The sequence below is a fragment of the Anomaloglossus baeobatrachus genome, chromosome 3 (assembly GCF_048569485.1).
Source record: "Anomaloglossus baeobatrachus isolate aAnoBae1 chromosome 3, aAnoBae1.hap1, whole genome shotgun sequence".
NCBI classification, from domain to species: Eukaryota; Metazoa; Chordata; class Amphibia; order Anura; family Aromobatidae; genus Anomaloglossus; species Anomaloglossus baeobatrachus.
Genome location: NC_134355.1, coordinates 223,294,488 through 223,320,082, shown reverse-complemented (window position 1 = coordinate 223,320,082; position 25,595 = coordinate 223,294,488). Strand labels below are relative to the sequence as shown.

Below are 25,595 nucleotides of genomic sequence, written 5' to 3'. Positions count from 1 at the left end.
CTTGCTTTCTCCCAGCTCTCAAGTCTCCATCCGCCCTGCACAGTATGGTGGAACAGAGATGGCTGAGTCTGCCGAGCTGTTCAGTCACACTATAGACTTGGAATCAGAGGTCTGCTCCCAAGCTACAGTGAGTACAGACCAGGAAATGGTCTGCAGTGATGCCCAGAACCTTTGTGACTCAGATTCAGGCCGTGATGTCCAAATTTCTGAGCATAATGCTGACCCTTATTCACAAACTGTAACACCTGTTGGTAGAGACAATGAGGAACATACTGATGACGATGAGACGCAGATACCAGATTGGGATGACAACTTAAATATTCGGTCAGGGCAGGAGAGGCTAGGTCTGAGGGGGAGGGGAATGCAAACACAACGCTTGATGAGGAAGTTCTAGATCCCACCTACTGTCAACCCACAGTCAGGCACTCGAGGAGGTCAACAGAGGCGGTGGAGGAGGATGCAACTGACGACGAAGTTACCTTGCGCCTTCCTGGACAGAGTCGAAGTACTGGTAGCATGTCTACAACTGCATCCTCAGCCACCACTCTGCCTCTGAGCACTAGTCGGGGTGGCTCAGCAGGTCGCATGTCCTCTAAGCCTTTCCTAGCCTGGTCCTTTTTTGACCTTGCAAAGGATCGCCAAAATCATGTGATCTGTAAAATTTGTCGGGAATCTGTTAGTAGAGGCAAAAACCTCAGCAGTTTGACAACTTCTTCCATGAATCGTCACATGAATAAATATCATATGTCCCAGTGGGAAGCTCACCGTGCTGCAATGCGGCCTAGCGGAGCGGACCATCCACCGTCTGCCCCTTCCAGTGCATCCGCGCGCTCTTCATCTTATAGGACTGTTGGTACAGCTGTCACACCTGGTTTTCCATGCACACCTTCCACCACTGTAACCGCAACAGGCAGTTTACTTGGTGGGTCATCAGTTGGTTTGGAAGGGGAAACAAGTGTGTGTGTATAGCTCTCTCAAACATCGATAGCACCAACGTTGGATGAAGGCAACATCATGTCTACGCCTGCACTTTCCTCACAATCCTGCTTTTTTCCAGGGACACCCTACTCACCACCGTCTACACACAGCAGCCAGATCTCTGTCCCTCAGATGTGGACAAATAAAAGGGCATTTCCTGCGACCCATGACAAAGCTAAGAGGTTGACTTTATCCCTCTGTAAGCTCTTGGCTACCGAAATTCTGCCTGGTGGACACACAGGATTTTCGAGACCTTATGTCTGTCGCTGTGCCCCAGTACCAGATGCCCAGTCGCCATTAATTCTCTAAGAAAGGTGTGCCTGCGCTACACCAGCATGTCGCACACAACATCACCGCTTCCTTGAGAAACTCTGTGTGTGAACGGGTGCATTTCACCACCAATACTTGGACCAGTAAGCATGGACAGGGACGTTACATGTCGCTGACTGGGCACTGGGTAACTATGGTGATAGATGGTGAAGGCTCTGCTGCACAAGTCTTGCCGTCCCCACGACTTGTGTTTCAATCCTCTGTCTGTCCAAGTTCCTCCACTGCTTCTGCCTCCTCAACCTTGTCTGGGTCCTCCACCTCCGCCCCAAGCCTGCCTGGTCAGGCCACCAGCGTTGTAACTGCACAGAAGGAATCACGCACCCCTCATTACTATGCTGACAGAAGAGCGCAACGGCATCAGGCAGTCTTTATCTTGAAATGTCTTGGCAATAAGAGTCACACAGCGGCTGAGTTATGGGCAGCTCTGGAGACTGAGTTTGGTAAATGGTTGTCTCCACTCAACCTGCAGCCTGGTAAGGCCGTGTGCAACAATGCTGCAAACCTGGGTGAGGCCCTTCATCTGGGCAAGGTGACACACGTGCCTTGTATGGCTCACGTGTTGAACCTTGTTGTTCAGCAATTTTTAACACACTATCCCGGCCTAGATGGCCTTCTGAACAGGGCACGAAAACTGTCTGCTCACTTCCGCCATTCAACCGCCGCAGCTGAGCGACTTGCATCGCTCCAGAAGTCTTTCGGCCTGCCGGTTCATCGCCTGAAACGCGATGTGCCGACACGCTGGAATTCGACTCTCCACATGTTTCAGCGACTGTGGCAGCACCGCCGAGCACTGGTGCAATACGTCATGACGTATAGCCTGGGCCAACAAGATGCAGAGGTGGGGCAGATCACCCTGATGGATTGGTCTTAGATCAAGGATCTATGCACCCTTCTGCACAGTTTCAACATGGTCACGAATATGTTTAGCGCTGACAATGCCATTATCAGCATGACAGTTCCAGTCATTTACATGCTGGAGCGCACGCTAAACACTATTCGGAGTCAGGGGGTGGGACAACAGGAAGGGGAGGAACTACAGGAGGATTCATATGCGCAAGGGACAACAACATCACCAACGTCCAGACGTTCATCATCACCAAGGCGGCAGGCATGGGACCATGGGGGACAGGGATCAACAAGTGCGCATGGTAGCACACGAAATGTTGAGGTAGGAGCAGGAGAACATGAAGAACTGGAGGACGAACTGTCCATGGACATGGAAGACTCAGCGGATGAGGGAGACCTTGGTCAAATTTCAGTTGAAAGAGGTTGGGAGGAGATGTCAGAGAAAGAAAGAACGGTTAGCACCTCTATGCCACAAACACAGCGTGGACTTGGTCCGCATGGCTGCATAAGACACATGAGCGCCTTCTTGCTGCACTACCTCCAACATGACCCTCGTATTGTCAAAATTAGAAGTGATGATGACTACTGGCTTGCCACACTATTAGATCCCCGGTAAAAGTCAAAATTTTGTGACATAATTCCAGCCATAGAAAGGGATGCACGGATGCAGGAGTATCAGCAGAAGCTGTTACTCGATCTTAGCTCGGCTTTTCCACCAAACAACCGTGGTGCATGGAGTGAATCTCCCAGGAGTATCTCCAAATGTACATCGATGCCATGACTTTGCAAATGGAGCCTTGCTCATTTTGGGCTTCAAATCTTGAAAAAGGGCCAGAGCTCTCCACTTACGCCTTGGAGATCTTGTCGTGTCCAGCTGCCAGCGTTGTCTTAGAACGTGTCTTCAGTGCTGCTGGGTGTGTGCTGACAGATAAGCGCATGCGTCTATCCAGTGACAATGTGGACAGACTAATGTTCATCAAAATGAACAAGTCATGGATCCGCAAGGAATTTACTACCCCTGTGTCATCCTGGGGAAAGTAAATGCTTGTGTATTTTGAATGTGCTTGATGCAAATCTACCTGTGAAGTGTACAACTGGGTCACAAGTGCTGCCACTGAAGAGGTGTCTGTGTGACCCAATGTTTGGAAAAAAGGGAGACTCCGCTTGGAGTAACCCTTGCTGTGTTTTTAAAAAGGAGCCAACATGAACAAGTCATGGTTCAGGAAAGACTTTGCTACCTACCCCGGTGCCATGCCATCCTGGGGACGGGTAAGGATGGCGTATTTTTGAATGTGCTTGATGCAAATCAAAACATCCTGTTTGCAACTGGGGCACAAGTGATGCCACTGAAGTGGTGTCTGTGGGGCCCAATTTTTTGAAAAAAGGGAGACTCCGCTTGGAGTCACCTTGCAGTGTTTGCCATGCCTATATCTGTGTCTCGTCATCTTTTTTCTCGTAACGTTGTTTTGTTTTCGCATGAGAATTTGTTCTTGTCACTTTCCCATGTGTTTGTGTTGTGTTGTGAGTTGTTTGTCACCTTTTGGACACCTTTGAGGGTGTTTTCTAGGTGTTTTTATGTGTTTGTGATTTCCTTCCATTGTTTCCTATGGGGTTCGAGCGGTTCGCTGAACCGAACTCGAACGCGACCTCCGTTTGAGCCGAACCGCGACCGGTTCGCTCATCTCTAATGAAGACCTCCAATTTGATAAAAGATCAAATATTCTGAACTGGGAGAAAGATCTTGGTCAGACTTTTCAATTGGAACAGTGGCAAAAATCATTGAATTTAACGTTATCTAACACTTCCTGCGCCACATTGCAAGAAACTTACTTTAAGGTGCTTTCACGCTGGTATTTTACTCCTCAAAAGCTACACAAAATGTCCGTCTCTAACTCTCCTTCATGGTGGAGAGAGTGTGGAGAAAATGGGTCTATTTTGCATATTTTTTGGAGTTGTCCAGCTTTAAAAAAGATGTGGGAAGATGTGTGTGATCTAATAAATAAAGTTGCATCACAGAGTTTCATTCTCTCCCCCCAACTGGCACTATTGTTAATTGGTATAGAAGAGTTTAAAGACCCATGCAGACACATAATTTGCCATATTCTACTCGTGGTAAAACATCTTATTGCTTCAAATTGGAGACAGGTAGAGGCACCTTCCATAATAGAAATTATTGAACGGATATCCTCACATAATTCATAGGAGTTTAGTTTTGCATTGAAAGAAAAGAACTTTTTGAGATACAAATTGAGATGGTCTTTATGGGCGGAAACATTTATGCCTAGTCTGCATATAACTTAGCCTCCTGACATGTAATGATTATTATTTCTCATGTATATTATTGTTTTTGTTGTTCCAAGTACGTTGGTGACAAAACGTTTGATGGTAATACTTTTGAAGCATTGGCCATAAAGGCGACACTTAACTGTTGTTTTTTTCCTTTTTTCCTTTATGTCTATTCCTGTTTTCCCTTTCCCTAATTCCTTCATTATTCCTTGGATTTCTTGTATTAACCCCTTAACGACCGCGGGCCGTAAAATTACGTCCTAAATGACATAATCTTACTGCCCGCGGTCCTCCGGCGGCAGCATGCCGCGATCGGCACACATCTCAGCTGATTTTCACAGCTGAGATGTGTGCCTGCTAGGCACGAGCAGAATCGTTATCTGCTCGTGCCGATTAACCCCTTATAATGGCGCTGTCAATACATGACAGCGCCATTATAAGCGCAATCGCGGTAAAGTTTTACTTACCGCCGAAACCGGAAGTCACGTGACGCGATCACGTGACTCCCGATAGTTGTCATGGTAGTACAGGGTCATGTGATGACTCCTGTACTACACATGAATTGGTTTCACTTTCGCTGTGCCCGGGGCACAGCAAAAGAGAAAGACAGCGTATCTGCTGTTTACAGCCTTCCAGCTGTGATCAGCAGATACTGCAGAGCGATCGGAATGCTGATCGCAATAGCCCCCTAGGGGGACTAGTAAAATAAAAAAAAAAGTAAAAAAATAAGTTTTAAAAAATTAAAAAAAAACAAAAAAACCTAAAAGTTCAAATCACCCCCCATTCGCCCCATTGAAAATTAAAGGGTTAAAAAAATAAAAAATATACACACATTTGGTATCGCCGCGTTCAGAAACGCCCGATCTATCAAAATATAAAATCAATTAATCTGATCAGTAAATGGCGTAGCGGCAAAAAAATTCCAAACGCCAAAACGACGTTTTTTTGTCGCCACAACTTTTGCGCAAAATGCAATAAGAGGCGATCAAAACGTAGCATCTGCGCAAAAATGGTACCGTTAAAAACGTCAGCTCGAGACGCAAAAAATAAGCCGTCATTGAGCCTAAGATCCCGAAAAATGAGAACGCTACGGGTCACGGAATATGGCGTAAAACGTGCGCCACTTTTTTCGGACAAACTTCCGATTTTTTTTTAACCCCTTATATAAAAGTAAACCTATACATGTTTGGTGTCTACGAACTCGCACTGACCTGAGGCATCACACCCACACATCAGTTTTACCATATAGTGAACACAGTGAATAAAATATCTCAAAAACCATAGTGCTATCGCACTTTTTTTGCAATTTTTCAGCATTTGGAATTTTTTTGCCATTTTCTAGTACACAATATGGTAAAACTGATGGCTTCATTTAAAAGTACAGCTCGTTCCGCAAACAATGAGCCCTCACATGACCATATTGACTGAAAAATAAAAAAGTTACGTCTCTCAGAAAAAGAATGGCGAAAAAAAAAACGGAAAGCGAAAAATCGGCCGGTCGTGAAAGGGTTAAAATTTGTAAAATGTTAATACCTGTGAACTATGGACTTTTTAAATTAAAGATGGAGTCTCTAAAAAAAAAAATATCTTAACCAACTTGTTGCATAAGGAGACAGGCAGAAGGTTGTAAAATATTGATGATACAGTCTGCTATAGATGCATCTGATACTGCAGATGGAGAGTTAATAGTTGATGATATATAGTTTAGTGGAGTTAAACTGTGATATTGTCGCAAAGGCAGCAGCCACTCCATTCTGTGAGAAAATACCTTTCTGATCACTGAGGGTATGACCACTTGGACTCCTAGAAAATACGAGAACAGGGCTCCAGACTTCTCATTTTAGACCAGACAATTCCTTTAACATTCTGACCCCTGTGTTTTGTTCATCTTGCTGCAACAGTGAAACCTTACAAGATAATTTCCTTGTGCTGGGTCATGAGTGAAAACCAGAGGGCCCCTTTCGGCTTTGTGTTAGCCTTTTAAAAATTCACACAGCATTAAAAACTATCCATTCAAAATACCTATTTGAGGCATAATCAAAATGGGTGCCTCGGGTAACATTATTTGTAAAGATTCCTGAAGCCATATTATAAAGTGCAAATAATCTAGCATTTAGCATGGCATATTTATTAGGATTTTTTTCAGTGACATATACATACTACCAATTCTAATTCATTTAAAAGGGGTTGTGCAGTCTAAATCCACAAATCTAAATATGTGACTGCAGACATATAAATCTTCCCATCACACGAACTGTGGGGATTCGCTAGAACAGTGGTAACATGGCTGTGAGTATGTGATATGCACGTTCCCAGCCAAAATCTAACTAGAGGGCTGCGGCCTCGTTCAATAAATTTACACAAAGCAAGGCCACATCCATCTAGATTCTGGAATATTGCATACTCACGGCACACATAGATTGACTGCAGACTTGTAGGCTTAGACCAGACAACTCCTTTAAAATCTGATTATTCTATACAAGTTAATAAAAATGAAAAATGTTACCTCGTGCAATTCAGAACACTGAATGAAGTTCACAGGAGGCTCACTCTGTTGGCTTTTCAGTCTCAGAATATTATCAGGATACCCCCAGCTTAGTATTGCAGACCACTGTATATCGGTGCTGTGCATGCTTCGAACACCTAAACAAAGAGGATAGTGTTTTACTGTGAAGCATTGGATTGTACAGTGTTATATGACTTTTGTTAATAAAAAATAAAAACAAAAAGATAGAAAAAGTACATTATAAAGTAAGGTTTAACCCTTGTTTCTTCCTTTGGCTTTTGGAAAAATATGCATTGGAGTCAAAGTTATAAAAAAAAACTCCACTATAATAGTAAGTAGAACCCTTTGCAGCAATATTATTCAGCTAAAAATATTATTTTCTTATTCTTTTCTCTTCTTACCCAGGAGATAAAAAGTTGTGTGGATATGTTTCAGATGGAAATAAAGTAAATAAAGTACTAACTAATATGCTCTGAGGTTTCACACAAGAGGGGGCTTGCTCCCCGTTTTTGTTTACATGATATGCTTACAACTATTGCCCTCCAATTTTTGCTAATTTGTCACATATAATGTTTTCATCCAACTAATTTTATTAAAACATACAGGCAACAAAAGTAAACACAAAATCCAACTTTTAATCCATTTAGCACCCATAACATTTTTATTTACTTATTTATGTGTTTGACTGAGGGCTTGTTTTTTGGACAGTAAACTAACATTTTTGTTGATAGTAATTTTGTGTAGAAAAAATGCTTTGATTAGATAGTATTACATTTTTAGGGAGGTTAGATGACTAGTGATGAGCGAACCCTAACTATAAAGTCCGGCTGCCATACCGAACAGCAGGTTTGATTGGCTACCGATAGACTATGCCCCCGCCTCTCTAATAACGCCTGTGATTTTTTGGAATCATCGGCATTGTCTGTGTGCTTATAGTGGCGTGTAAAATAAATAAATAAATGGTGTACGGTCCTCCTAATAGTGATACCAGCACAGATAATGCCATGGCTACAGGCTGTCACCCCAAGCCATGGGCTTATCTTGGTTGTGTATCAAAATAAGAGGAACCGCATGTGGCTTTTTTATTATTTAAATAATTTTTTTAAAAAAATGACATGCGGTCCCCTCCAATTTTGATACCCCACCAAAATAAAACAAACAGATGGGGGCTGGTATTCTCATGCTGGGGAGGCCCATGGTTATTGGGACCACCCAGCCTAAGAATAGTAGCCTGCAGCTGCCCCGGAATTGTTGCATCCATTAGATGTGTCAATCCCGGCACTTTACCCGGCTCTTCCAGATTGCCCTGGTGCAGTGGCAATCAGTTAATAAGGGGTTAATGACAGCTCTGAGCTGCCACTAAGTCCAGAACTAATGATGGTAGAGGTCTATGAGACCTCCAATCATTATTTCTACAAGTAAAAAGAAATAAAACACAAACACCGAGAAAAAACCTTTTTTTGAAAAGAATACAGTACCCTCTTTCCCCACTTTATTAACCCCAAAAAGACCCTTAAAGTTCTACTGTAATCCACACGATGTCCTACGACGATCCTGGCTCTGCTACATCCAAGCCTGGAGAGACCAAAAACATGTTTAATCTCTCCAGGCTCCGGAAAACAATGACAAGCAACACATGGATGGCAGCAGTGCCATCACTCAGTTCACCGGAGGTCATACTCGGGTTCCCATGGTATGACCTCTGGTGACCTGAGAACTGCACTCTGGCTTTAAGTGTGAGGCCGTGCCCAGAACACCTTCATCCCTTTAACACTGACACTGCCACCCGGGGGTGTTATGATCCGGTAACCATGGAAGATTCCAAAAAACATCCATTGGTGAAAAAACACCAAGAAACAAGAGTAGTTGGAACCTGGACTGACCGCAATCCCCTGACTATCACACAACACTAGAAGAAGCCGTGAAGCATTCCTAAAAACCTAGACACCACATCACAGCCTGAGAAACTAGCTACGTCTCAGAGAATGAAATGAGGAAATCTTCCTTGCCTCAGAGCAGTCCCCAAAGGATCAGGTAGCCCCTGTACCCCTGTAATCCTGTAAATAATGGGAGACACAAAATACCAAAAAAGAACACAAAAATACAGAAGAACAAATAATCAAATCAAGCAGGAATAAAAATCCCTTTTCCTGCAGGAAAGCCAGCACAGGGGAAACCCCCATGCTCACAACAATTGAAACAAAGCTTCACCTGCAAGAAAACAGATACAGAGCAAAACAAGGAAAAACAACACCCTAAGGTGTAAACAAGAAAGCAAGGTGAAACTGAAACTTATCTGCAGAAGTCTTGCTCAGGGATACAGGTAAGGACAAATCTCCAGGCCAGGAACAGAGACAGGGAATATACAATTATAACCAGCATCAGCCGGGCAGAAAGTTCTCTCCTATATAGACTAGACTTGTCTGCAATAGGACTTCCCCAATTCCCAATTAACACCGACACCTGTCTGAGTCAATGGCTCAGATTTAGATCCACTACCATTCCTGGCCACCAGAGGGAGCTTCAGAACAGCACCCACACAGACGACAGTCACAACAGAGGGGTCTGGATGTGTGGGGAAGCCCTAAACCCCCCTCCCCCCGGCAATACCCCACACCCCGCCAGCCCTTTAACACTGACAGTTTTTTTCGTCACCGTTAGTGATGGGCAAACCCGCAGATAAATCTCGTTGGACCCAATGAATACAGTTAAAAAAAAGAAAAAACAGTTCAGGCCCGGAATAATTCCTGGATATCTGGATACCTGGATGCCTAGCCCCATATAAGTCTATGGGGACCTGATTCAGGAGCTTTAAAATAGTGGTAGAAGAGATAGTGGGATTAGAGCAGGCGTATTATACTTACCAGTCTCCTGTGCTGCTGTAATACTACTTCTGGGGCCGCTCATTAACCTCATGGGTATCTACTGCTTCCACCATCCACCGGCAGTCCCAGAATCTGAAATTGGTTGCAGTTAGACCGCGCTCCCACTCTGTGTGACAGCGTGTCTTCTTGCAATCACAGAGTCTGTGTTTGTCCCTATCATTGTGTAAAAATGAATAAATAAATTTAAAAAATTGGCATAGGGTCCCCCCATATGATGATACCCAGCCCAGATAATGCATATGGCTACAGGCTGTTGCCCACAGCGATTGACTTATCTTGGCTATGTATCAAAATAAGAGGGACCGTACGCAGCTTTTTTAAAGTATTAATTAAATAATTATTATAATTATTTATTAAATAATTTAAAAACCTGCGTGCGGTCTCCCTCAATTTTGATAGGCAGCCATTGACGAAGCCGACAGTTGTGGGCTGGTATTCTCAGACTGAGAAGGCCCATGGTTATTGGGCCCCCGAGCCTAAATATAGCAGCCGGCAACCACTCAGAATTGTTGCAGCCATTAGATGCGACAATCCTGGAACTTTACCCGGCTCATCCTGATTGCCCTGGTCTGTCGACAATCGGGGGTAATAACGGATTAGTGACAGCTCACAGCTGCCAGTAAGCACTAGATTAGTAATGGTAGGCATCCATGAGACCCCCCTATTACTAATCTGTAAGTGAAAAGAAATACACAAACAGAAAAAATCCTTTATTTGAAATAGAATACAAAAAAAAACCACCCTCCACCCCTTTATTAACTCCAAACACCCAGTTCCGACACAATACACACGAGGTCCCACTGCGAATCCGGCTCTGCTAAATACATACTGAAGGCACTGCCTCCCCAGGCTGAAAATACCAGTCCCCAACTGTCCGCTTTAACATGACTGAGTATCAAAATGAAGGGGGACCGCATGCCATTTTTTAAAATTATTTAAATCATTTTTTCAAAAGCCACATGGGGTCCCTCTTATTTTGATACAGAGCAAAAGTAAGCACATACTTAGCTGCAGCCTATAGCCGTATGCTTTATCTGTGCTGGCTATTGTAATATGGGGGGACATTATGCCAGTTTTTTTCTTTAGTTATTTTTACATCACGATAGGGACACACAGCGTCTGTGATTGGTTGCAGTCAAACACGCTGTCACACAGGGTGGTGGCACAGTCTGACTGTAACAAACCACAGATGCTGGGACTGGCGGTGGGAGGGGGAAGCAGTGAATATGTATGTGTCATGCTGGTCTCTTTCCAGCGAGACTCGTCCACATTTAAATGGACATTTTTTCCTTTTAGCATCTGAGGGGTTAATGCTTTTTTTGCAAGTTTGCTTGAAGGCATTCCCTCAGGTGCTCTAAGTTACTAATTAGGCTGGGCCTTTAAAAGGTCCCAGGCATCCTTCACACAGAGCTGGTTATTTTCTCTCCACAGTTGAAGGAGACAGCCTGTGTGTTTGGTTGTGCTATATGCTTGTTCCTGTAGCTTTCTGCAGATGAGGTCTAGTTTGCAGAAGCAACGTTATTTTGTTGTTTTTCCTTATTTTATTTTCGCGCTATTCCCTGGAGTTTTCCTGTTGAACAGGTAGGGGGTCTCTAGACCAGGGTCCGTGTAGGAGACAAGGACAGGTAGGAGGGTCACGCCTTGCTACCTCCAAGTGTACCCGTGGCTTGAGGGCAAGTCAGAGTTCCCTAGCTTACAGGGTCAGAGAAGCGCCTGTCCCTGGGTCCAAACACGTGACAGTATGAGGTTAATGAGTAGCCCCGGTAGTAGTGTTACAGCCCCGTGGGTGACTAGTAAGTATAACGTGCATCCTCTATTCCGATTTTTTTTCTTTTTCCTTTTTTTTTTTAAGTACTAGGGTGGCTAGACCTTGATAATCGCTAAGAGATACTAGGTAATTTGTGCGTATCCAGACTTTTACCATCCGGGTCCACCCATCACTAGTTATTTTAATAATAAAATAAGTTTGTGTGTTTATTTTTTGTTTTTGTATTTTATAATTATATGGTTTATGAAATGTACTAAATGCCCTTTTTCTTTTTGCTTGAACCCTTTATGTATTTAACTGCATGTTTACGATTTATCATTTTACGTGTGGTTGTTTTGAGGAAGGAGTCTGACTCAGAAATGCATTGATATCAAACCACCATTCATCTATAAGCTTCTAGATCTCCTTATTTTGGTAGTAAAGATTATATCCATTCCCATGGAAATGTCTCGTGATCTAGTATAGGCTTTTTAAAAGTAGATTTAATCAGTTGTTTATTGTATTCCCAAATAGAGAGTCTGCTCTCTATGACAGCACCCTCCCAAAGTAAAGTGTCATCATCAGAGCACACTCACCTAGCATGAATGAATTTACCATAGGGGATCCTTTTGATAATATGTTGAGGATAGTAACTGAATGGTTGTAAAATTTTATTGCCCTACAAATCTTTCATATGTAAAGAAGCTTGAACCTTCTTCCCTGTGATTGTATCACCAGTTAAACAGATTTCCAGAAACAGAATCTGTGAACTGGGACAAGAAAATGTAAATTGCAATCATCAGGCTGTGTGCACACGTTGCGTTTTTTACCGCGGAAACGCTGCGTTTCAGTGGCAAATTGCATGCGTTCAGCTTTCCCAGCAAAGTGTATGGGAAAGCTGAAAAATCAGTGTACATGCTGCGTTTCTAAACGCAGCGTTTTTGATGCCAAAAATAGGTGCGGAAAGAAAAGCAGCATGTCACTTCTTTTGTGCGTTGTGGCTGCGTTCTCTCCCCCATTTAAATCAATGATGTGGGGTCAGAACGCAGCTACACCGCAGTGACCTGCTTTTTTGTTGCGGTCCGCGGGCTTTGTCGGCACGCCAGAATGCAGGCATTTACCTGGAAGTGAGGTCAAGAGGTTTCCTGTTGACCTCACTTCCTGGCAAAGTTCAGGAAAGCCCCCGAAGTCGCCAAAGTGCCCGCCCCGACCCAACAAAATCCAACATGGCCGCGCGCACAGTAGCGCACCGGCCGCCCAGATCCTATGTTATCTGTCGCATGTGCCTTGAGACATGCGACAGAAAAATGCACCCAGGCCCTGCCCGTTCACCCCAATTCCCCCCGGTGTCATACATACCTGTCCGGTCGCAGCGCTGATCCCCCGCGGCCCCCTCCTCCTTCACAGCAGACGCCGGCCGGTCACATGTGCAGAGCAGCTGACAGCCAGCACTGTGTTCAGAGAGCTGTGCTGGCTGCTCGGCACTCTGCAGCTGTGACCCGGGGAGAGTGGGTGCAGATTTTTGCACCCACTCTCCTCAAATGGAGGGTCTGCCCTCGTAGAAAATGGGGGATACGTTCCCTGAACATGCCCCCATATTCTAGAAGGTCCAGAGCCGACGTGGGACATCCAAATGGATTTCTGCGGACCCATTTTTTTTATTAAATTGGAGAACAAGGGAATGATTTGGGGAGTGTTTTTTCTAATAAAAAATTTTTTGTTGTCTTTTTTTGCTTTTGTTTACTGTCAATTAGTTATGTCGGGTGTCTGATAGACGCCGTGACATCACTAATTGCTGGGCTTGATGCCAGGTGACATTACACATCTGGTATCAACCCCATTTATTACCCCGTTTGCCAACGCACCAGGGCGCGAGATGAGTTGGGGCGAAGCGCCAGGATTGGCGCATCTAATGGATGCGCCACTTCTGGGGCGGCTGTGGCCTGCTATTTTTAGGCTGGGAAGAGTCCAATAACCATGGCTCTTCCCACCCTGAGAATACCAGACCTCAGCTGTCAGCTTCACCTTGGCTGGTGATCTAATTTGGGGGGACCCCATGTTATTTTTTTTTATTATTTTTATTTATAAATAAAAAAAAAAAATACCTGGGGAGCCCTCCAAATTGATCACCAGACAAGATGAAGCTGCCAGCTGTGGTTTGCAGGCTACAGCTGTCTGCTTTACCCTGACTGGCTATCAAAAATAGGGGGGACCCCACGCCATTTTTTTTTTTTTGTTTTTGTGATAAAAACTAGGCTAGGCACCCTTTAGTGCCACATGAAAGGTACTAAAGGTGCCAGCTTAGAATATGCAGGGGGGGTGGGACGTTGTATATATATTTGACCTCCATTGACGCTTTTTAGGCTGGATGCCCACAATCGAGGTTTGCAGCGTTTTGGGCGCAGAGTGTTTTCCCTGCGTCCATAACGCTGCGTTGTGCAGTAGAAGCACAGTGAGAGGATTTTTAGAAATCTCATGCCCACTGTGCTTCTTTTCTCTGCAGCATAAACCGACCTGTGAAGCAGCTTCCCGAGCCTCAGCATGTCAATTTATGCTGCGTAGATGAGTGTTCTCTGCAGGTAGCATAGAGCTCCACAGCAGCCTGAACCCAAATCGTGGGCATGGCCAGCTGCGTTCTCCTGTGGGAAACACTCACATCTCTGCAGGAAGGCTGACACTGTGTACTAGACGCCGTGTCGCTGGATCATGGCCACATAGCCCAACAGTGAGAATATTGTTGCTACAGCTACATTTTGGGGGAAGTAGCTGTGGATTCAAAATGATTAATATACTCCTGAATAAAATCCTTGAGGGGTGCAGATTCCAAAATGGGGTCACTTGTGGGGGTTTTCTGACGGTACCCAAGTCTTAAAAAACGCACCTAAAAAAACGCATGAAAAACGCATGAAAAACGCATGAAAAACGCATGCGTTTTCGATGCGTTGTTTCTCAAAAAGCATTGTTTACAATTCTCCCCTCTGCCAGAGGGTGCGTTTTTTTCCGCGCGGAAAAAAAAGCAACGTGTGCACATACCCTTACTGTTAAGAAAAGAGACAAAGGTTGGCGTGGCCTCCATATGACCAGACCATACAAAAAACAGGTCATCCACATAGCTACTGTACCACACCACATCCTATGAAAAAGGATTAATACTATTGAAAATATCTCTTTCCTCCCACCATGACATGTATAGAATTGCTAGAAATGGGGATAATTTTTAACCAATTGGTGCTCCTTGAGTCTACAAATAAAATTTGGAATGAAACATACAAAAATTATGTTCCTGTTTTCTATACCTTGTTTTTTGCTGTAACTCATCATTAGGCAGAATTTTCTCGATAGTCCACATATGGCTCTGGTGGGCAAAGCATGTAATGATCCAAATATTTCTCCGTGAGGCTGACTGAAACAGACAGTGGGATCCGGAGCACTTGGGGAACCAACATACTCCCCCCATTTCAGTCCTCTTATCCAAGGTAATGGACTCTGTAATTAAAGAAATTGAGCATTAATACACAGTTGAAAGCTATATTTCTTACATGAAAAATGACAAGTGAAAGAAAAATATATAACCTAAAAGTAAAAGATAAATCATATACATTATCTAGATCAGCCATAACATAAAATATTGATTATCTTGGTAGAATACAATCATACCACTCAAAGAATAGTAGATTAAGAAACAAGTGATGTTCGTTCAACCAACCAAAATTGGTTGTAGGAAGTCCAACAAATGAACAAGCAACAAGGCTGAATGATGAATTGGGAAAAAACTAATCCATACTGTTCAATTACCAAAAGGAGCTTTGGTAGCACAGATTACTGAAAAGGCATCAATAGTTACATTGGGGAAATACAATATTTACTCAGCCATGAATTGTGCAAGTTCTCCCACTTAAAAAGATGAATCAGAGTAAATACTGTGGAAAAAGAAGCGCAATAGGGTCTTACCCCAATATATACAGGGTGAGACAATGAGCAATACTACTCACCAAAGGGGGTTGTGAAAGTCACAACTCCTAAAATAGCAATAGCATGTAACTCCAGTCACGGCAGCGGTCCCCATAAGGCAGATAACAGAGAGTAGTAGAGAAGGGTTTCACAGCTGCGCCAATGACCAACGGATCATGTAAGCTTAAGATTAATGTTGCTTTATTTCATGCATAGGTCAGGTCAACGCGTTTCAGGAGATACAGCTCCCTTCCTCAGGACAAACCAGTAAAGAACATCAAATCACAATTTGATGTTCTTTACTGGTTTGTCCTGAGGAAGGGAGCTGTATTTCCTGAAACGCGTTGACCTGACCTATGCATGAAATAAAGCAACATTAATCTTAAGCTTACATGATCCATTGGTCATTGGCGCGGCTGTGAAACCCTTCTCTACTTAAAAAGATGAGAGAGGCCTGTAATAGATATCATAATTAGACCACAACTATGAGAGACAAAATGAGAAAACAAATCCAGAAAATCACCTTGTCTGATTTGGCAAGATTTTTTTTTTTTTTTTAAGTTATGCTGGAAAATAAGTATTTAGTCACCTAAAAACATGCAGGATTTCTGGCTCTCACAGACCCGTAACAACTTCTTTAAGAGGCTCCTCTGTCCTCCACTCATTACTTCTAGTAATGGCACCTGCTTAAACTTGTTATCAATAAAAAAGACACCTGTCCACAACCTCTAACAGTCACACTCTAAACTTTACTATGGTGAAGACCAAAGAGTTGTCAAAAGGACACCAGAAACAAAATTGTAGCCCTACACCAGGCTGGGAAGACTGAATCTGCAATAGGCAAGCAGTCTGCTGTGATAAAATCCACTGTGGGAGCAATAATAAGAAAATGGAAGACATACTAGACCACTGATAATCTCCCTCGATCTTGGGTTCCACGCAAGATCGCACCCCATGGGGTCAAAATGATCACAAGAACGGTGAGCAAATATCCCATAACCACACGGGGGACCAAGTGAAAAACCTGCATAGAGCTGGGACCACCATAAGAAAGGCTACCATCAGTAACACACTACGCCACCAGGGACTCAGATCCTGCATTGCCAGACATCTTCCCCTGCTTAAATCAGTACATGACTGGGCCCATCTGAAGTTAGCTAGAGAGCATTTGGATAATCCAGAAATGTATTGGGAGAATGTCATATGGTCTGATGAAACCAAAGTAGAACTGTTTGGTAGAAACACAACTCGTCGTATTTGGAGGAGACAGAATGCTGAATTGCAGCCAAAGAACACCATACCTACTGTGAAACATGAGGGTGGCAACATCATGCTTGGGGCTCTTTCTCTATAAAAGGACTAGGACGACTGATTCGTGTACATCAAGAATGAATGGGGCCATGTATCATGAGATTTTGAGTGCAAACCTCCTTCCATCAGCAAAAGCACTTAAGAAGAAATGTGGCTAGGTTCAGCATGATAATGATCCCAAGCATACCGCCAGGGCAACAAAGGAGTGGCTTCGTAAGAAGCATATGAAGGTCCTGGAGTGGCCTAGCCAGTCTCCAGATCTCAACCCCATAGAAAACCTATGCAAGGAATTGAAAGTACGTATTGCCCAGCGACAATCCCAAAACATCACTGCTGTAGAGGAGATCTGCATGGAGTAATGGGCCAACCTACCACCAACAGTGTGTGCCAACCTTGTGAAGACCTACAGAAATTACTTGACCTCTGTCATTGCCAACAAAGGATATAGAACAAAATATTGAGATGAACTTTTGTTATTGACCAAATACTTATTTTCCACCATAATGGAAAACAAATCTTGCCAAATCAGGCAACGTGCTTTTCTGGATTTGTTTTCTTTGTCTTTCATAGTTGTGGTCTACCTATGATGTCAATTACAGGCCTCTCTCATCTTTTTAAGCGGGAGAACTTGCAAAATTGGTGGCTGACTAAATCCCTTTTTTCCCCACTGTATATTTACACATCTAGAATAATAGTGCCATTTTTTATGCACAATACAGTACCTAAATTATCATAGTATCATAGTTTTTAAGGTTGAAGGGAGACTCTAAGTCCATCTAGTTCAACCCGTAGCCTAACATGTTGATCCAGAGGAAGGCAAAAAAACCCCAATGTTGCAAACAAGCTCCAATAGGGAAAAAAATTCCTTCCTGACTCCACATACGGCAATCAGACTAGTTCCATGGATCAACATCCTGTCACAAAATCTAATATACATAACTGGTAACATTAAATTTTTCAAGAAAGGCGTCCAGGCTCTGCTTAAATGTTAGTAGTGAATAACTCATTACAACATCATGCGGCAGAGAGTTCCATAGTCTCACTGCTCGTACAGTAGAGAATCCTCGTCTGTGATTATGATTAAACCTTCTTTCCTCAAAACGTAGCAGATGCCCCCGTGTTCCAGTCGCAGGCCTAGGTGTAAAAAGATCTTTGGAAAGGTCTCTGTACTGTCCCCTCATATATTTATACATTGTGATTAGATCCCCCCTAAGCCTTCGTTTTTCCAAACTAAATAACCCCAAGTTTAATAACGTGTCTTGGTATTGCAGCCCACCCATTCCTCTAATAATCTTGGTCGCTCTTCTCTGCACCCTCTCCAGTTTCTTCTTAATAATTATGCTCAAGTATGTTTCATTTACATGGTTTCCCACTGTACTGGCAATCTGGAATTTTAGCAAATGTCAGATGGGCCGGTGGGCTGTTTATTCAATAAGCCAACGATACATGTGTTATTATTTATTTTTAAAAAGTCATAAATTGAACCCCAAAGCAATGCGGCTTTTTTCGTTTTTGTGTTTTTTTTCCTCCTCTTTTTCTCTGCACCATAAGGATATGTGCACATGATCAGGACTCGCTGCGTGTTAAACTCGTTGGGTACTGACCTGTGGGGCTACACAGCTGCTCATGCCCATGATCCGTGCACTTGAGGTATTTCTCTTCTGTTCAACCTACGAGAACACTTGCGACTCAGCATCAAAGAACTGACATGCTTTCAGCTTGCAAGGTCGCACCGCAGGTCAGTTTACACTTGTGCGCACTGCACGCACAGTGAGCATGGGATTTCTAGAAATCCCATCCACTATGCTCGTACTGTGCATTGCAGCGTTTTGGAAGCAGCTGAAACATGTTGCATCCAAAATGTTGTAAACACTGATCGTGGGCACACAGCCTAACGTTTTTATTTTTCTGTCCACAAACATATGAAGGTTTATTTTTTGTACTTTTGAATTAGAACATACGGTAGATAAATTAGGTTGATATTTTTCTTTGTGTTTGTTTCTTTACAAGCTTTTTTATCATGTCTCACTTTGTGCATGTCATGTTTTAATTTAAATACTTTAATACTTTACAATTATTTAAATTACAACTTTTAAATAAAGCTGCTTTGTTTTTAATACTTCCTGGTATTTGAGTTTGACAAAAATTTGACATCTTCATGTGTGGTTTACTTGCATTTTTAAAATGCATATGCATTTTTTACCTGTGGATTTTCCACATCTAATGCAATTCTATTGGGAAAGTATGCACATAAAACTTGTCTAAGGCGGGCTTTACACGTTGCGACATCGCTACCAATATATCGTCGGGGTCACGTTGTTAGTGACGCACATCCAGCGCCGGTAGTGACATCGCAACGTGTAAATCCAAGGTGCGAAGATGAACAAGCACAAAAGCGGAAAAAATCGCTGATCTGTGTCACGTCGTTCATTTCCATAATGTCGTTACTGCTGCAGATACGATGTTGTTTGTCGTTCCTGCAGCATCACACATCGCTGTGTGTGAAACCGCAGGAACGACAAACATCTCCTTACCTGCGTCCACCAGCAATGCGGAAGGAAGGAGGTGGGTGGGATGTTATGTCCCGCTCATCTCCACCCCTCCGCTTTTATTGGCCGGCCGCTTAGTGACGTCGCTGTGACGCCAAACGCAACTCCTCCTTGAGGGAGGGATTGTTTGGCGGTCACAGCAACATCGCCGATCAGGTATGTGCGTGTGAAGCTGCCGTAGTGATAATGTTCGATACGGCAGCAAGCACCAGATATCGCATGTACGACGGGGGCGGGTGCTATCGCGCTCAACATTGCTAGCAATTGCTAGCGATATCGCAACGTGTAAAGCCCGCCTTACACCCAGGAGAAATTGACATATTGCTGATTCAAAAAAAAAGTATGGCAGCTTTAAATACCATCTATTTTGAAAGTGTAAAATGCAGAGTCATTTGCGCAGTGACAGTATGCAGGATCAAAAACTCGTTGTGGGAACTTAAACAGGTAGGCCACTACTATTTATTGATGGGCTGTCCTTAGGATAAGTAATCAATGTCTAATCAGTGGTGGTATAACAGCAGCTACCCCACTGATCAGTTGTTACCAGTAGAGATGAGCTAATCTCCCAAGCTTTGGTTCTCCGAGCCCACTCAAACAAACTATACGTTTGCGGAGCTGTTCGTCAAACAGAATCCGAACCGTTGTCGAATTACCGAACCCAATAGGATTGAGTTGGAGGCCAAACGTAAGGCAGAGAAAACACTTTTAGGGGTGTTGAAAATCTTAAAAAAACAGCAAAAATACCTTTTACAGTCCAGCACCACGTTTTGGCATAGCCATTAGCTTCCTAAACTATCCACATAAGAAATATAGAGGTGGATGAAAGACAGTTGTAGCGCTGGTGCTCCCATACCCCTGCCAGTACAAGACACAACTTGGAGACCCATCGTGGAGTCTTGACATTTAAAAACCTTTCTGGAAGACAGCAGTACAGTAGCATCAATTGCCCCCCTTCCCATAATGTCTTTGCACAGCAGGGAGGTATGGTCCATGCAACATACAGGATGCTTAGCATTTAAATATTAAAAATCAAGAGCTGTATGACAGACAGGCATAGGCCTCTTGCATACAGAAGCCTAGCACTACACCATTGCCTAGTCTGCACAGTCTGGGAACTGGGGTGGCAAAGTCACTGGACATCCATGACTTGATCATCTTTATGAACATTAGGCAGTCTACGCCTAATTCAGAGGACAGCCAGATGCATTTATCCGTCAATACACCACCAGCATTTCTGAAGACATGTTCTGCGAGAACGCTGGCTGCCGGGCAGACCAAAATGTCCAAGGCATGACTGGCGAACTCAGGCCACTCTTCCATTTTTTTAAGACCTAAATCCAAAACGGCCCAATTCCCCTTAATGGCGTTGATATTGAGCTCTAGATACTCCTGCACCATCCTCTCCAGTCGTTCACTATGTGGCCCGGCATTTCAATTTTAAAAAGGCAGACGTGCATGAGTGACAGGTGTAGAATTGTTGTTCACAGAAGACTGGCACTACCCAAAAGACACAACTTTGAGTCTCATCTTGGAGTCTCAACCTTTAAAAACCTTTCAGGCAGACAGCAGTACAGTAGCATCAATTGTCCCCCTCGATAGTGTCTTTACACAGCAGGGAGGTACGGTCCATGCAACACACAGCAGGGGCGCACCTAGAAATCATGGGGCCCCATAGCAAAAATCTGAATGGGGCCCTTCCTCCCCCGATAAAAAAAAATGACAATAAAATATTAACATAATAATTGTCATACAGGTTACTGGGGGCGGCTTATAGTCAGAAATAACACATACTACTATATAGTGTTACTGAACAACACCCACCATACCAAGGACAATAATACATTGCAAAATAATGCTGCCACACCATGACCAAATATCACCACATAGAGTCTGAATATAACCACATTCTGTTACTGAGCAAAGTCCACTGCACCAAGAACAGTGGGTTCACACTGCAAATCCCCAAAAAATCTGCAACAGTTGAGCTTGGCCTAAAGTAGGGATGTCCTTCTACGTGACCCTTACCGCACACACAATATACATTTTCACATCTGTCTCCCCCACATAATGGGAGCAATTATGACCCTCTTCATAGCCTTAGGATCTATAGTAAAACTCTGCAAAGTACAGGGATAATACACACACACAAACACACACACACTGATGGCACAGCACATGGGCAAAACACACACACTGATGGCACAGCACATGGGCAAAACACATACACACACGGCACAGCACATGAGCAAAACACACACACAGACACCGCACAGCACATGGGCAAAAATATACATACACACACTTATGGCACAGCACATGGGCAAAACACACACAGACACACACACTGATGGCACACCACATGGGCAAAACACACACACAGACACAGCACATCACATGGGCAAAAATATACACACACACACACTGATGGCACAGTACATGGGCAACACACACACTGATGGCACAGCACAGGGGAAACAGACACACACACAGACTGATGGCACAGCACAGGGACAACAGACACACACACAATGATGGCAAAGCACAGGGGTAACAGACACACAAACACATACACAGAGTGATGGCACAGCACAGGCGCAACAGATACACACACACAAAGTGATGGCACAGCACCGGGGCAACACACACAAAGTGATGGCAGAGCACAGGGGCAACAGACACACAAAGACACACACACAGACAGACACACACAGTGATGGCACAACACAGGGCAGTTTCTTTCTGTAGTGTTACAGACAGACATTTGTACATTATGATACTCACATGCTAATGTGCTGTGAGAGATGATGATAGTGGCTCTGGCCTTCCTGTTGCATACACTTACTGTCAGTCCTCCTGGCTGCTCCTCCTCTACTCTGCTTTTTCTTTGTATTCTGTCTGTTCTCTGCTGCTTACTCACTGTTTTTTCTGCTCTGTTTGCTTTTCTCTCTTTTCTTTGGTCTCTACCCCTGCTCCACTCCAGCAATGTTTTCCTTTTCATCATTTCATTTCCCGAGGCTGTACTGAACAAGCTCCGCCCCCTCTCCTGATTGGCTGTTCTCCTCCTGGCATCTCTGACAGCTCTCTGATTGGAGGAAGAAGCTGCCTGGCCATTCCCTCCTCTTCAGCACAGGCCGCGCACTGTGTGCAGTGTGGGTGCGTCTGCATCTCTGCATTGGCCAGCTTGCAGTTATACAAACAGTGCCAGCACCCAGCGACGTTAATCAGCTGCTTGGTGACGGCCCAGGGGCATGATGCATGAAAGTGTAAAAACACAGACACCGCGGGGAGGTGCCCCAGGCCCCTCCAGCTCTCGGGCCCCAAAGCAGTGGCGTAGTCTGCCTCTATTGACGGTACGCCACTGACACACAGTCTGTGGCACATTTTAATATTCAAAAGTGAGCACACAGTGACTGTGACTTCTGCAGCAGCGCATCCAGGACATAATAGTGTCTTAGAAATGTCTGTACAACAAGGTTGATCCATGCAGTGCATATGTGATGTCGGCCAGGCGTAGTGCCACCACTGGGTTTGCACTGTTATCCCACATGGTATGGGAAAAGAGGAGAGGAAAGCTCACCAGGTTCTCTGCAAAACCCACCAATGCAAGGACGTGGCTGGCCACCACATGTCAGCAAGAAGGAAGGAAACTCCAGCATCAGGTTCTTTCTTAAAAGTGGTATCCAAATATATTCAGAAAGTCATCCGTGCGCAAAATTTAAAAACATTAGTCCCATGATACAGGCCAACACAGCGCCCACGCTTATGTGTTTCGGATTGCTCCTTAGTCATAAGCCTATGATTAAGGAGCAATCCAAAACACGTAAGGCGTTGGCCCTGTGTTGGCCTGTATCATGGGACTAAAGTTTTTAAATTTTTTTGCACGTATGACTTTCTAAATAAATTTGGATAGGACTTTTAAGAAAGAAACTGATGCTGAAGTTTCCTTCCTTCCTTTTATCACACATGGCCTTCCCTGGATCCAGGTTCAGTGAAGACAGCCAATTATCAAACTCGTCCTGGAAAGTGTTTCACAACTCTACAGCTGTGTGACTTTGTTCTCCGAAACATATGAATTTAAGCACTGCCTAACTGCATGGACTTACACAAAGGACCGGGTATTTGCATTTTAAAATACAACAGATTCATGAGTGACAGCCGTAGGTCTCTTGCTCTCAGAAGACTGGTACTACAAACAAAAGCCTACTTGGAGACCCTACTTGGAGTCTCCACATTTCCAAAAATTAAGGTCAGGCAACAGGAAAAGTGGCAACAATTGGCACACAATACAAATAGTTCAACAAATCCACATGGCTGCATGGGGCCAACCCTGGAAAAGGCATGAGCCAGCATTTCTACCTTCACCAGAGACAGCAAGATGACAGGTATAGGCCTCTTGCTCCCAGACCACTGGCACTACAGACAAAAGCACACTTGGAGACCCTGCTTGGAGTCTCAACATTTCCAAAAATTAAGGTAAGACAACAGGAAAAGTGGCATGAATTGGCACACACTACAAATAGGCCAACAAAGCAACGTGGCTGTGTGAGACTGGCCCTGAAACAAGGCCTGAATCAGCATTTCTATCTTCACCAGAGACAGCAAGATGACAGACAGGTAGGACTTTTGCTCCCAGACCACTGAAACTGCAGTCAAAAGAGAATGTTGAAATCTGACTTGGAGTGTTGAGATTTAAAAGCATTTCAGGCAGACAATAGAAAAGTGACATCAATTGCCCCCCCTCCATTTAACCATAGTGTCTTTGCACAGCAGGGAGGTATGATCCATGCAACATACAGGATGTGGCTTAGCATTTAAATATTAAAAATCAAGAGCTGTATGACAGACAGGCATAGGCCTCTTGCATACAGAAGCCTAGCACTACACCATCGCCTAGTCTGCACAGTCTGGGAACTAGGGTGGCAAAGTCACTGGACATCCATGACTTGATCATCTTTATGAACATTAGGCAGTCTACGCCTATTCAGAGGACAGCCAGATGCACTTATCCGTCAATACACCACCAGCAGTGCTGAAGACATGTTCTGCGAGAACGCTGGCTGCCGGGCAGGCCAAAATGTCCAAGGCATGACTGGGCATGACTGGCGAACTCAAGCAACTCTTCCATTTTTTTAAGATCTAAATCCAAAACGGCCCAATTCCCCTTAATGGCGTTGATATTGAGCTCTAGATACTCCTGCACCATCCTCTCCAGTCGTTCACTATGTGTCACAGTTCTACTCTGTTCTGCTGGTGCAAGCAATGGTGTAACAACTGTGACCCAAAAATCACAGAAATTGCTTCTGGGACTTGAACTGCTGCTAATGTTTATGCATTGACGAAGCAACGTCACCGTAGTTTGAATTCTACAACTGTGATGCACGCGGTGTGCCTCACTGCTGTCTTATGGAAAACTACTAAAATTGACTCTTGTGCCATGGATCTAACAGAGTGGCAACCCAGTCATCAGCACTATTTCTAATACTAACGATATGGACATCATGTTGCAGATATTGCAGCAAGAAGGCGCTCATGCATTGGATGCTTTCATGTGGTCCAAGTTCATGTTGTGTTGGTAGTGGGTAATGCTCAAGCTTGCCTCCTCCATCACACCAACCATGGACAAAAGAGACAGGATCAATATCTTCTTCATCTCTTCCTCCTCCATTTGTTCTTTGACTTCTGTACCTTCACTAATAGTTTGTATATTACAAGGAGCCTGCCTCCATCGATAGACTACGCCTTCCCGTGACACACGTCAGTCCCCTTCCCCTGGGATCCCCCCTCTTCCCGCAGACTATTCAAAGTGTACTCCAACATGTAGATGAGAAGAATAGTGATACTGAGATGATGGCATCATCAGCGCTAACCATCTTTAAAGCCATTTCGAAACTGTTTAGGATGGTGCAGAAGTCCTTCATCTGTGCCCACTCCGCAATCATATTTTGCCCCTCATCCGTACTGCGTTGTCCATGGTTATGCATCATGGCATAGTGCACTAGGGCTTGCTGCTACTGCCACAGTCGCTGCAACATGTGCAAAATGGAATTCCACTGTGTCAGCATCTCTCATATAAATCGGTTAACAGGTTGGCTGAAAGTCCTTAGTAGCGTTGCAAGTTGATTAACTGCGGGGTGTGAATGGCAGAAGTGAGCACACACCGACAGTGCCTTCTGCAAAAGCGCATCCAGCCCAGGAGAGTGGGCTAG

General features: G+C 44.1%; 1 protein-coding gene across 3 annotated transcripts in view; it reads right to left on the bottom strand.

Annotated features, from left to right (window-relative positions):
• The window catches only part of LYST (lysosomal trafficking regulator), a 1,763,279-nt gene that overhangs the window by 287,381 nt on the left and 1,450,303 nt on the right, over positions 1–25,595 (bottom strand). For all 3 annotated transcript variants that reach the window (XM_075339737.1, XM_075339736.1, XM_075339738.1), the window contains exons 45-46: positions 14,875–15,064; positions 6,947–7,083 (exon numbers count right to left, since the gene is read on the bottom strand). In XM_075339737.1, coding sequence (XP_075195852.1) covers positions 6,947–7,083; positions 14,875–15,064 — 327 coding nt within the window. The remainder of the gene's footprint in view (positions 1–6,946; positions 7,084–14,874; positions 15,065–25,595) is intronic.